The 12,977-nt window shown below is 42.7% G+C and overlaps 1 protein-coding gene across 4 annotated transcripts; it reads right to left on the bottom strand.

The window, feature by feature from the left end:
* Positions 1-132: 132 nt before the first annotated feature.
* Positions 133-10,724, bottom strand: LOC130199973 (cytosolic sulfotransferase 1-like). 4 transcript variants are annotated; one of them, XM_056423853.1, is made up of 8 exons: positions 10,584-10,724; positions 6,045-6,177; positions 5,800-5,922; positions 5,609-5,709; positions 1,975-2,101; positions 1,787-1,884; positions 1,522-1,696; positions 133-1,435 (listed from the first exon to the last, which is right to left on the bottom strand). In XM_056423853.1, exons 1-8 carry the CDS (start codon positions 10,602-10,604, stop codon positions 1,323-1,325), a joined length of 891 nt encoding a protein of 296 aa, XP_056279828.1. In that variant the 5' UTR covers positions 10,605-10,724; the 3' UTR covers positions 133-1,322. The 4 variants fall into 4 exon arrangements, with proteins under 4 accessions (XP_056279828.1, XP_056279829.1, XP_056279830.1 ...); XM_056423854.1 differs by having other exon boundaries at positions 5,609-5,703; XM_056423855.1 differs by having other exon boundaries at positions 6,045-6,144.
* Positions 10,725-12,977: the final 2,253 nt, after the last annotated feature.

Raw genomic sequence — 12,977 nt, 5'->3', positions numbered from 1 at the left:
CACTTTGTGTTGCAAAATACTTCAACCTTTGTATTTGGACACTCAGCGCCAGATGTGATTATGTAGCTCCCGCCCCTTCGCTCTCCGGTTTCCCTGTATATGCAGAATCTTGTGACTGTGAAAAAAAGAGGGGCTTTTTTAACCCTTTATTGACCTCACCAAGAAAAAAGTCATGGAAAAAGAAGTTTGTTGCATTTTGTTATTCTTTGGGGCAGTAATAACAACAATCTCCCAACGTTTCTTTAACAGACCTCACAGTTTTGTAAATACAGGTGTCTAAACTGCCAATAATTCAGTTCATGGTAAAAGTAGTTAAATATATACAAATACCAAAACAATAGAATTAGTCAAATACAATGCTAACCTATGGCAGTAATAAACAGCATACATGTTAGAAACACTTCACATGTCTCATGTTCGGTGATATGCTATCTTGTTTTTCATTCAAACAAAGGGAACACTGCAATACACACACAAAACATTGCATTTATAACATTTTACTCTCAACATTCCTCAACTGTGCATTAGATCCACTTTATTTCTCATAATTAGCTACAAACACACGTGTTTGAATGCAAACCAGCAATGCTATGTCAGAAGTGCAACCTTTTCCTGCAGGAAAACATTGCACTTCTGACATTTCCATCTCGACACTCCCTTTGGACACACGTTGCACCTCCCACGATTGTCACAGTGAGGCCAATGTTCACAGTTACCATAATGCACATCTCTATCATCCATTGAATCAAAAGAGGTATCCCCAGTCTCTTCTGCTTGTGTGGGATGATAATCAGGATCCTCAATGTGGTCATCGTCATCACTTAGATCAGCATCAGAGTCTTATCAACTTCCCTTTTCACAGGAAACAATTCAGTTTGGTTTAGGCAACAAAACTACCTTGTTATGTTTAGGAAAATAAACAAAGTGTGTTATGTTTAGGAAAATGAACAAAGTTTGTTAGGTTTAGGAAAATAAATAAAAATTCTAGAACACGAAGTACACAAGTTTACATGAGTTTTCTTTTCTCGTTTCACACGGGGAACGAAAATCAGGCTCCTGGGTCAAACTTGTCCACCTCTCCCTCCCTTTATCTTTGTACTTCCTTGTTCATGATTACATGAATAGCATACAAAATATGTCTGTTTTTCCTGATTCAATGTAAGGTCAAAGGTCAGGGATGTCGAATGTGTACAGATTGTAATGCCCTCCGAGGTAGATTTGTGATTTTGGTTATACAAAACTAATTGAATTATAGGCTCATGGGAATGCCACATTTTCATTAACACCTGGACCCAGCTCCACATATATGAAGCCATTCTGGATCAAATTTCAGAACGGAACTGTAGAGTGACATCAGTCATCTTCTTCTCGTAGTCTTCATCAAACTGTTCACTCTGGGCCGCAGAGAAATGGTTCTTCCAGTCACCAACTTTCCCTGTGAATCCGCAAAGAATCATTTAGGTGTTTTTTCAGGTTTTTGTTGTTGTTTACATGTCACACACATTGTATTTATCAGTTTACCTTTTCTCATGAAAGGAGAAATTTTGAAATCCATAAACGGGTTGGTCGAGTAGTTGGCCATGTTGTCCTTTTTCATGTTATCAAAATGCACTCCATTCGTAACTCTTTTCTTCACCTCGTCCGAACGAGACAAACCAAGAAAGCAGCAGAGTTTGTCTATTTCCCGTCCGGTGTCCTGGAAACAGAGTCAGATATCATTGTTGCATTATTACCAGCCGGAGAAGGAAAGTAGCTTGAGTAGGAAGAGCCACAACAACTAGATCACCTCGGCCAGATCTTCGTAGAACATGTAATGGAGTTTCGCGTAAGTCTGTTTCTTCTTCCACCAGCCGTTCACATGGTTGTGCCAGGATCCATACACCACTGAGGCCACAGAACCAAACATGCATTGTTCAGCAACGTTCATCGGAAATCTGAGCGTCTCATCTGTTGTCGTTGTGTTTTCACTCGTACCTTTTCCACCCATGAATCTGTGGAGGTAGTTGCTCCAGTCTCCGGCCTCCGGCTGAGCAATGTTCATGCGATCAAAGTGGAAATAAGACACCACGTTGTCTTTGGCATTACGGGCCACGTACACGACCTGCGGAAGAAGAAAACGCTTCAATGATTGGAAGACTAGCGTTACATAAATACACATTTTGTCAATTGATTTATTTTTATTCAGGGATAAAAGACCACGTGATAAAAGACCACGTGATAAAAGACCACGTGCCGTGGTTGCTCAGACAACCCAAACGATGAGCACATGAAAATCTAAATTTTAGTTAGTTAGTTTTTTGGTTGGCCAAATCAATTTGGTGACAAGATATTGAACATGTGTTTCTTTATTATGCATTTAATGATTCATGTCTTTCTTTACAGTGCTTGTATGTAAAGGCCAGTAAGAGTGAGTTTACAATTCATTACTAATCCTCCACGTCCTTGTGGAGGTTGGATGCATATATAGGTTAAATAGAGATTTTTTAAAATATGGATACACATATATATATATTAGTGCTGTGAAAAATAACGCGTTAACTCAGTTAATCCAATTACAGGTTTAACTAGTTGTTTTTTTTAACGCATTTAACGCATGCGCAGAATGAGCTTCCAATCCGTCTGTTGTTGGTCGTCGGGACGAAAAAAAAGTCACTTGCAAAATGAGCTTCCAATCCACCACTTCAATCTGAACTCTGTCCGCTCTCCTGCAGACGGTCTGTTCATCGGTAATGATCCTTCCGCAGGTTCACCTACGGAAACCTTGTGACGACTTTTACTTCCTGTAGATCAGGGTCTCAACACGTCGATCCCGACCTGCCAGTCGATCGCGGCGTAGTGTTGGTAGATCGCATGACATTAAAAAGATTGGCCCGCCCCCTGACATGTTCTCTAGAGCACGTCTTTGTTCTTTTATTAAACTAAACGTCTGTTGTTGATCGTATCTCCACAGCAGCATGTCATTTCTGTCTCTTCGTTGCGTTAACACTTATCGATCTCCGTCTGGCGCGCCACAGAGCTCCGTGCGCGCATCGGGACCGAGCAAAAAAAAAGTCACTTGTCAATCTGTCCACCTTTAGATTGTATCATGGTGGAGTTAATGGTTGACAAACAAGAGAAACATGCTCTGTTTAACCCTCCTGTTACCTTTACATTTACGAACATATTTTACCCTCGGGGTCAATTTGACCCCAGCAATTAAAACCTCCAGAAAATTATTAGAATTAATATTGCTTCCCAAGTTTAAGTGTGAGGTACTTTATGTTTGTTTGTTGACTACCTAAATAGCCCTTTAAATAAATAAAAAATTTGATATTTCTGATATGTTTGACACAGTGAAAAACAGCCTGGGGTCAAATTGACCCCAAAGAACACCGACATTAAACATTGAATGGGGTCAAATTGACCCGAAAGGTAACAGGAGGGTTAAACATTCTGTTTAGGATGAAGATGTATTAATGTTCCATATGGAAGAAAACTGCTAAATAACTGCTGAGTTGCAGCACCATTGTATAGAAGAATGTATAAATGTATATATCCGTCTTTTGTCATAAATCTCTATGTTCTCACAAAATATACCGAGAATATCGGTAATATGTGATTAATCATGATTAATCCACAAAAACCTGTGATTAATCCGATTAAAAATTTTAATCGTTTCACAGCCCTAATATATATATATATTTAATAAGGATGTAAATATATGTATATATTTAATAAGGATGCATATGTATTTTTTACAATAAGGATGCATATATCCATCCATTTTCATCCGCTTGCAACATTGAAGAGGCGTGTCAGCCAAGACAGCCCAACAATGTCCAGCGCCTTCAGCATCTCAGGGCGGATCTCATCCACCCCCGGCACCTTGCCAACACGGAGCTTTTTGACAACCTTAGTGGCCTCTGCCAGGGATATTGGTCCACTACATACGGCCGCAGATCAGATGATACGATTACAAAGTCGATTATTGATCTCCGGCCTACGGTGTTCTGGTACCAAGTACAATTATGAGCCACCTTCTGTTCGAACATGCTGTTCGTTATGGACAAACCGTAACTAGCACAGAAGTCCAATAACAGAACTCTGCTCGGGTTCAGATCGGGCAAGTCGTTCCTCCCAATCACCCTCGCTAGGTTCCTCTGTCATTGCCCACGTGAGCGTTAAAGTCTCCCAGGAGAACTATGGAGTCGGCAGGCGGTGCCCTTTCCAGGAGCCCCTCCTACCAACTCCAAGAAGGTTGGATACTGTGAACTGCGGTTCGGTGCATAAGCGCAAACCACAGTTGGAGCCCCTGCAGGGGGCTAGTGAGGATCCCCACTCCCACCCGGCGCCTCTCACCATGGGCAACTCCAGAAAAGAACAGAGTCCAACCCTTCTCCAGGAGCTTGGTTCCAGAGCCAGTGCTGTGCAGGGAGGTAATCCCAACTCTATCTAGCTGGTACTGCTCCACCTCCCGCACCAGCTCTGGCTCCTTCCCCGCTAGCGAGGTGACGTTGCACGTCCCTAGAGCTCGTCTATGCTGCCAGCGATTGGCTCGCTCAGGCCCCCTGCCCGGCCTGCCGCCCGCTCTACATAGCACCCGACCCCGATGCTTGTCCCTGCGGGTGTTGGGTCCACAGGGTGGCTGCTCGATGTTGCTTCTTCGGGCTGAGGCCCGACCACCAGACACTCGCCCGCGAGCTAACTTCCTGGGAGCCCCGGTTTCCCTTGTCCGAGCGAGGTAACTGAAGACCGTGGGCTGCTATTCATCGGGGTCTTTTGAACCGCTCTTAGTCTGAACTCTCACCCAAGACCTGTTTGCCTTGGGAGACCATACCAGGGGCTAATGCCCCAGACAACATAGCTCCCGGGATCCCTGAGCCTCACACATGTGTGTATATATATATATATATTTATATATATATATACACTACCGTTCAAAAGTTTGGGGTCACTTAGAAATGTCTTTATCTTTCAAAGAAAAGCACTGTTTTTTCAATAAAGATAACATTAATCAGAAATACACTCTATACATTGTTAATGTAGTAAATGACTATTCTAGGTGGAAACGTCTGGTTTCTAATGAAATATCTCCAGAGGTGTATAGAGGCCCATTTCCATCAACGATCACTCCAGTGTTCTAATGGTACATTGTGTTTGCTAATCGCCTTAGAAGACTAATGTCTGATTAGAAAACCCTTGTGCAATTATGTTAGCACAGCTGAAAACAGTTATGCTGGTGATATAAGCTATACAACTGGCCTTCCTTTGAGCTTGAAGTTTGAAGAACAAAATGAATACTTCAAATATGAATCATTATTTCTAACCTTGTCAATGTCTTGACTATATTTTCTATTCAATTTTCAATTCATTTGATAAATAAAAGTGAGTTTTCATGGAAGACACGAAATTGTCTGGATGACCCCAAACTTTTGAACGGTAGTGTATATATATATATATATATATATATATATATATGGCCCCTCCATCACAGGTTCCAGTGTGTTTGACTGAAAGCTAACTGAACCACCGGTTACACACACTGCTGCGTATTTCTTCAAGGAACGTACCCTCACTCGTCTAATCAGCGTCTTGCATGTACATTGATTGACTGCAAATAACTACTCACCCTGCAGTTTTTCTCCCAAAAGGACTTTGGGATGAACTGGACTGGAAAGTGAGTTTTGATGATTCGAGGGGAGGTGGCGAGGTTGTCCACCATGTCTGTTCCTTGTGTGAAGAGGTGAAGATGGAGTGAGCAAAGCTTTGAAGCTGAACAGCGATTCGATAGCTTCTTGACAGCTGCGGTGAGGTAAATACCTGAAAGCACAGATGGGATGAAGATGTCCAAGAAAGCCACTCTATCATATATTGGGACGTCCTTCTGGTGCTCTGTCTCACCAAAATACAGCAGGTCAAGGATGTAGGAGACCCAGGTGGTCCCTAATGACAGAAAGAGAGAGACAGAGAGGAACATCAGGTGATCCCAACCACTCACCTCCTCGGTACATAGTTTCTTATGAGCTATAAATCATCTACACCGAATGTTTATGTTCATGGGTTACCTGCTTTGGGGTATGTCGCAATGAGTATATCATCCGGCCGGGCCTGAAAGTTTTGAATGTTCTCCCAGTTGTCTGTGAAGTAGTGGGTCATCGAGACTCCCTGGAAATCAAACAGTTCTGGTCGAGGCGGTGACTAAAAAGACAATAATCAATACACAGAGAGCATGTGATCATTTCAGGAGAGCAATTGACTGAGAGGAAAAGAACGCAAACGTTGTTCACTGTCAGTCGCAGACACTGAAGTCAGAATAAAAATGAAACTTCTCGACATCTGCTTCATACCTGCATGGCGTTAGATTTACTTATTCATTATGCATGAGTTTTAGCAAATGCCAACAAGAAATTAACCCGATGGGAGAGAAGAAGCCCTTTTCAAAAGAGGTTTTTAGATGTTTCATATAATAGTATAAATATATATATATACATATACTGTATTTGATCTTGTGCCATTTGTATGGAAGTCGGGTTAGGTTGACAACTGACTGTTAAATTAGATGAAGAAAGTTATATTGAATAACGTTGAAACAATATATATAGAGTGTGTATATATTTTATTTTATGTGTACTTTTGTTTTGTTGTTTTTAACCTAACTTATTATTATTATGTATTACCAGGGGCATCGTTCAGCCCCCCCCCCCCCCCAAATAATTTGGCATTTTGGGCTTTGAACATTTTTTTTGTTTTGTTTTTTGTGTGACATCATTAAATGTAACTATTGTTTTTACATGGACATGTTATTTATAACTCTTACTTGCTGCACATGTGCCTGCGTTCTGGTTTGTATGTTTTTGCCCACTTCAAATTACAATCCAATAGCCTATGATCATACTTCATGATATAACGCCTGGGCACTAGGACCTTGGGGAAGCTGCTGCGCTGGCTTTCTCACTCCGCTAAGTAACGTCTCAAAACAGCTAGCGAGCTATTTTGTTAGAAACTGTCTCCAGTGAGCAAGACTGAACGAGCGAATTCGAAATACAAGAAATAACTATCGACATCTCTCTATTCTTTGCATTAATATATATTATTATAATATTGTTTTCTATTGAATGGTATATTTGACACTAAACCAGTTCATCTTTATCTCAGTGATAGTGTCCAAATGAGCATAACATATCACTATGACCCTGACATTCTGTCTCTTGTGCTGCAAAACTACAGAGCAACACTTTCTGATTGAACCAATCTATAAACTGTTGGAAACAATGGATATTTGGCCCCCAAAAAGTTAGCCCTCCCTTTCTTTGAATCCTGCAAACACCCCTATGAATAACTCAATCACAGGGCTCTCAAGTCTCAGCATTGAGCGTGACACTCACGCATTTCGGTCTTAAGTCACGCACTCCCGCCACACATCGTATTTCTCACGCTGGAAAAAACTCTCGGCTATTTAATGTTTTAATGTGCCGCAGCGCGCAAACATGAGCTGGCCGCGCTGCCCTCACCGTGGAGGAATCAAGCGCTCCCCTGGAGTTCTGCTGTGAGGAGCCACTTATCAGCCAATCTAAACAAAGAAATGGGCTACACCAGTGGTCACCAACCTTTTTGAGCCCAAGATCCCTGACCTCCGCCTTCATGACCGGCAAGATCTCCCTATTGAGGCGTTGAGAGAAAACGACTGTCCAGACTGGACTTATGACTTTTTATTTGGCCTAATTGTCATTTTGGTCCAGTGTTCAAATTGATGAGACCAGGAACACAGAATTTAAGTGTAATATAACAAGTAAGATATTTGTTCACCGCACACAATATGAACAAGAAAAAACACATTTGCAATGAGCAGCTGGATGAACTACCAATATAAATGTTGTATTTATTTACATTTCGTTGCCTCTGTACCTGTACTCTAGCAATGACAATAAATTGAATCCAATCCAATTACAGCACAACACTGACAACATGATCAGTCAATGCAACTCATGTAAGTTCAGCTCTCATCACAAGGCCATCAAGTCATGTGACTCCAGTCAGTGTGATGGATGTGACTGAACTCTGTCTGTGAGCTTGTAGTTAGTTCATAAGCACAGACAGACAGTCTGAGGCCGTCTGTGAGCTGTCTGTCAGTAATCCAGCTCCTGGTCTTTGATTTGGTGATTTTCTCAACTCCACTGACGAGTTTTTCGGGGCAAATTTGGAATTCATGAAAGTTTTCTCATCTGGGATTGGTTCTGAACTCAGACCATTTGTCATGATCTGGAGTTTGTGTTAGTTTTGTGTCTTGTTTGGAAGTCCTTGTGTCGTCTGTCTCCCTGTGATTGTCTGCCCTGGTCCTGATTGTTTCCTTCTGTGATTGCTGGCCCCGCCCTCATTGTGTCCACCTGTGTCTCGTTCCCCGTTGTCCAATCCTCTCACCTTGCCTGTGTATGTAAACCCTGTTCGTCTCATTCCCAGTGTGGCTTCGTACTGTTTGGTCTGTGTGTTTTGTCGTCCTGTTCTGGTTTCTTGGAGTAAAGATTGTTTTTGTGCAATAATGTCGGCGTTTGGGTCCTCTCTCGTTGCGACAACCTGGACTGCGCATGACAGAACGAAGCCAACAAGAATGGACCCAGCCTTCAGTTTCCACTGCACGGTTCCTGCCGGGCCAACTAAGTTTCAGGTACTTCTGGAGGAGATGTGGGAGTCCCTCCGGGCCCGTGGTCCTGTGCCGGCTCCAGTCCCCGATGTTCCGTCACAGGCTCCAGACCCCGAGGTTCCAGTCCACGATGTTCCAGTCCCCGGTGTTCCGTCGCCGGTTCTGGTCTGGCCAGCCTTCCATGAGGTGCATCTCCACAACATGTGGGAGTCCCTCCGGGCCCTTGGCCCTGTGCCGGCTCCAGTCCCCGATGTTCCGTCACAGGCTCCAGACCCCGAGGTTCCAGTCCACAATGTTCCGGTTCCGTCACAGGCTCCAGACCCCGAGGTTCCAGTCCACGATGTTCCGTCACAGGCTCCGGACCCTGAGGTTCCAGTCCACGATGTTCTGGTTCCAGTCCCTGGTGTTCCGTCGCCGGGCCCAGTCCACGAGGTTCCGGTTCCAGTCCCCGGAGTTCCGTCACCGGTTCCAGTCCACGATGTTCCGGTTCCGTCACAGGCTCCAGACCCTGAAGTTCCAGTCCCCGATGTTCCAGTTCCAGTCCCCGGTGTTCCGTCGCCGGCTCCAGTCCCCGGTGTTCCGCCTCCTTCCCACCCGGCCCTGGTTCTCCTCATCCCGCCTCCGTCCCGGTCAGTCACAGTTCCCGTGTTCCGTCCGTCCCATCCCGGTTCCCGTGAACCGTTCCGTCCAGCCCTGGTTCCCCATGTCTCGTCGCCTGGTCCTGGTCCCACAGAGCCCCCATCCCCAGACCCCGGTACCCCTGGGACTTCCTCTCCTGAGCCCGGTCCCCTAGCTCCCGCTCTTGTCCTCCGGCCCGCCCTCCAGAGCGCCCCTCGGCCTGGTTATCGTCCTGCGGCCCGCCCCCCCGGACTGCTTCTGCAGCCTTGGACCCTCCTCCGGCTCCCCTCCACCCACCCTTGTGGAACGCTTGGCCGTCTGGAATTCGTCCCTTGAGGGGGGGGTACTGTCATGATCTGGAGTTTGTGTTAGTTTTGTGTCTTGTTTGGAAGTCCTTGTGTCGTCTGTCTCCCTGTGATTGTCTGCCCTGGCCCTGATTGTTTCCTTCTGTGATTGCTGGCCCCGCCCTCATTGTGTCCACCTGTGTCTCGTTGTCCAATCCTCTCACCTTGCCTGTGTATGTAAACCCTGTTCGTCTCATTCCCAGTGTGGCTTCGTACTGTTTGGTCCGTGTGTTTTGTCGTCCTGTTCTGATTTCTTGGAGTAAAGATTGTTTTTGTGCAATAATGTCGGCGTTTGGGTCCTCTCTCGTTGCGACAACCTGGACTGCGCATGACACCATTGGTGATTACATTCACATCAACTCAACAGACATCCTCAGATTTAAATAATTATCATAATAATAACTATGAGAATCACCATTTGTGACTCCTGCATCTGTCCCTTTTCAAATAATAGAATACATGTAATTGCAATCACTTTCAAGTAAACCAGATTGCTCTATCAGACAAGAGGAAAAAGCTCAATGTTGAGCTTTTGTTTTGAAGGACAACAGCAGAAAAGCCCAACTCACGGAGGTAAGACCTGGCAAGTCGCCAAGAATCTCGGCTGTCGCGCTGGTGTAACCTGTTAATGCCTTAACCTAAACATTTACACGAAGGTGCAGACATTTCAACATTTACTTATTCATGACTTAGTTTTATTTCGGTGTACTTTGAGCTTGTGTAATATGTGAAGTTATCAATAAAGGTGTTTCTGCATTTCCCCCTGCGCCTCACCTGTAGTGGTACGTTCCCCTCTCAGGGAGCACAGCTGAGAACACGGCTGTGTAGCAGAACCCGTTTTCAGGCGTTCATAGGGGGGCTGGGGGGGGGCTGATGGAAATGTCACTCTTGCCTGTCTTCAAAACTTGAGAGCCCTGCAATCACTTTTCTTGCTTGGCTCTTTGACTACTGAGCTGCTGCAGGAATCGCATGTTCCTCTTTCTTAGATTATTAGAGACACATACCTTGTCCGGATCAAAAGACATGCTTTACTGCTGCTGGTTCCTCTGCTGTTTACTTGTATCTTCTTCTGCTGTAGTTCAAGACCAGGAAAGCAAACTGTTCTCTTTCCTCTCACTTTGTGTTGCAAAATACTTCAACCTTTGTATTTGGACACTCAGCGCCAGATGTGATTATGGAGCTCCCGCCCCTTCGCTCTCCGGTTTCCCTGTATATGCAGAATCATGTGACTGTGAAAAAAAGAGGGGCTTTTTTAACCCTTTATTGACCTCACCAAGAAAAAAGTCATGGAAAAAGAAGTTTGTTGCATTTTGTTATTCTTTGGGGCAGTAATAACAATCTCCCAACGTTTCTTTAACAGACCTCACAGTTTTGTAAATACAGGTGTCTAAACTGCCAAGAATTCAGTTCATGGTAAAAGTAGTTAAATATATACAAATACCAAAACAATAGAATTAGTCAAATACAATGCTAACCTATGGCAGTAATAAACAGCATACATGTTAGAAACACTTCACATGTCTCATGTTCGGTGATATGCTATCTTGTTTTTCATTCAAACAAAGGGAACACTGCAATACACAGACAAAACATTGCATTTATAACATTTTACTCTCAACATTCCTCAACTGTGCATTAGATCCACTTTATTTCTCATAATTAGCTACAAACACATGTGTTTGAATGCAAACCAACAATGCTATGTCAGAAGTGCAACCTTTTCCTGCAGGAAAACATTGCACTTCTGACATTTCCATCTCAACACTCCCTTTGGACACATGTTGCACCTCCCACGATTGTCACAGTGTAGAGGCCAATGTTCACAGTTACCATAATGCACATCTCTATCATCCATTGAATCAAAAGAGGTATCCCCAGTGTCAGTGCAGGAAACTTGCGTGGCCTTCCACCGTAAAAGGATTTAGCATTGATCTATTGTTTGAAAACCAGAAAGGAAAACAAGTTATAAACCATGTACTTTATAATGCTAGTAATATGTTATTATACCAAAATATTTCATTTAATTTTTACTGTCAGAGGAAAAATGTGTTTAGAAGTTCTCTTTCCTTTTATGGTTGGTTCTCTCTCCATTTATGGTCATGGGAAAAGGTCACGAACCGATGACTTAAGATTATGGTCCTGGACAGGCCAAATCGAATCGGTCACTCAGAAGACTTGGTCTTTGGGGATGTGGATTGTCTCTGAGGTCGTATAAAAGATGGGGTCTTGCACGGAGGAGACAGCAGTTATTTCAATTTCAATTAGTTGTATTACTCCTACATACTTATTCAAGATATTTACTTTATTTACTTTTTACCAAAACATTCTGAAAACATTTACGAAATCAATATTTCTCATCAAACATTTAATGGAATACCATTACATATAGCTTAACATTAGTTAATATTCATATGTATTTTTCTTTCATTAGAAATAATTACATTTATTAGCTTAGAATGACTACGTTTACCATAAAATGACAAATCAACCGTTCGATAACAACTATTTTTTTTGACAGGAAAGAATCATACTTATGAAATAATGTTTGCATATAAAAGATTTAATAACATTACATTTATCATATTTAGAACAATGAATCATCAGATGTGTTTTATTTCAAAGCAAATAATTCAACCGTTTGGTAAAGCACGTTTTTAGGAAATTATTATAAGACTTCAAGTGCTGTAATATTCAGAATAAATTCACTTACCTTGAAAATGTGGCTTGCTAACTTCCTGTGAAGAGGCTAGCTGAGAAGGCGTACTTCTTAAAGACACGGTGACATCCAGTCGATGTTTTTACAATGATGTGCCTCAACCAAGTAGAGATAGCTCAATCAGGTTAAGTTAAGGTCAATACATTTTGCAATGAGATATATAGTGACTCAAATTGTGCGCTCACAAAATATAGAGCAAGCAGTTAAAGGGTTAAAGTTTAAAAAGTAAAGGTTTTACACACAAAAACTTGAAAATACTGCATCCACATTCAAGGAAATGACTTTACAGTGTGCATATGATTTCAACTTAAAATACGTATTGCATAGTGCATTTGTGGTCAGATTACATGGTTATACAACCAAGCTGGTGTGTTCTTTTAACGGAAAAGACATAATTCAGTGTGTGTAAGGTAATCACCCTTTCCCTCTGTGATTAAGAGTCTTGGCACATCTTACTTGCACTTGCCCTGCAGAGAGGAAGTTCAACAATGGAGCACATGGCCAAATGAGAACCCAATGTGTTGCAACCTTTTAGTGACAAGATTAATTTAAATAACAAGTCAAATTGGTTATATATCTCTATCAAATGTATTGATTTATTATCTAACATAAAACTAATCGATTGTTAAAAATTTGTTTTGAAAAACATTTCAATCCGGGGATACACTGATTAAAAAAGCTT

This window comes from Pseudoliparis swirei, chromosome 9 (genome assembly GCF_029220125.1).
Source record: "Pseudoliparis swirei isolate HS2019 ecotype Mariana Trench chromosome 9, NWPU_hadal_v1, whole genome shotgun sequence".
In the NCBI taxonomy this organism is placed as follows: Eukaryota; Metazoa; Chordata; class Actinopteri; order Perciformes; family Liparidae; genus Pseudoliparis; species Pseudoliparis swirei.
The sequence above is the reverse complement of the archived record's forward strand: the minus strand, read 5'-3'. Positions and strand labels throughout refer to the sequence as shown.

Bases quoted from the DNA above. Each gene is read 5' to 3' on its own strand.
- LOC130199973 (XM_056423852.1), bottom strand. From the start codon at position 10,604: ATGTCTTTTGATCCGGACAAG. The intron at 5,923-6,044 runs GTAACCCATGAA...TTCTGTCATTAG, and splicing joins TGCGACATACCCCAAAGCAG to GGACCACCTGGGTCTCCTAC. The intron at 2,102-5,608 runs GTGAGTAGTTAT...CTTCTTCCGCAG, and splicing joins TTTGGGAGAAAAACTGCAGG to GTCGTGTACGTGGCCCGTAA.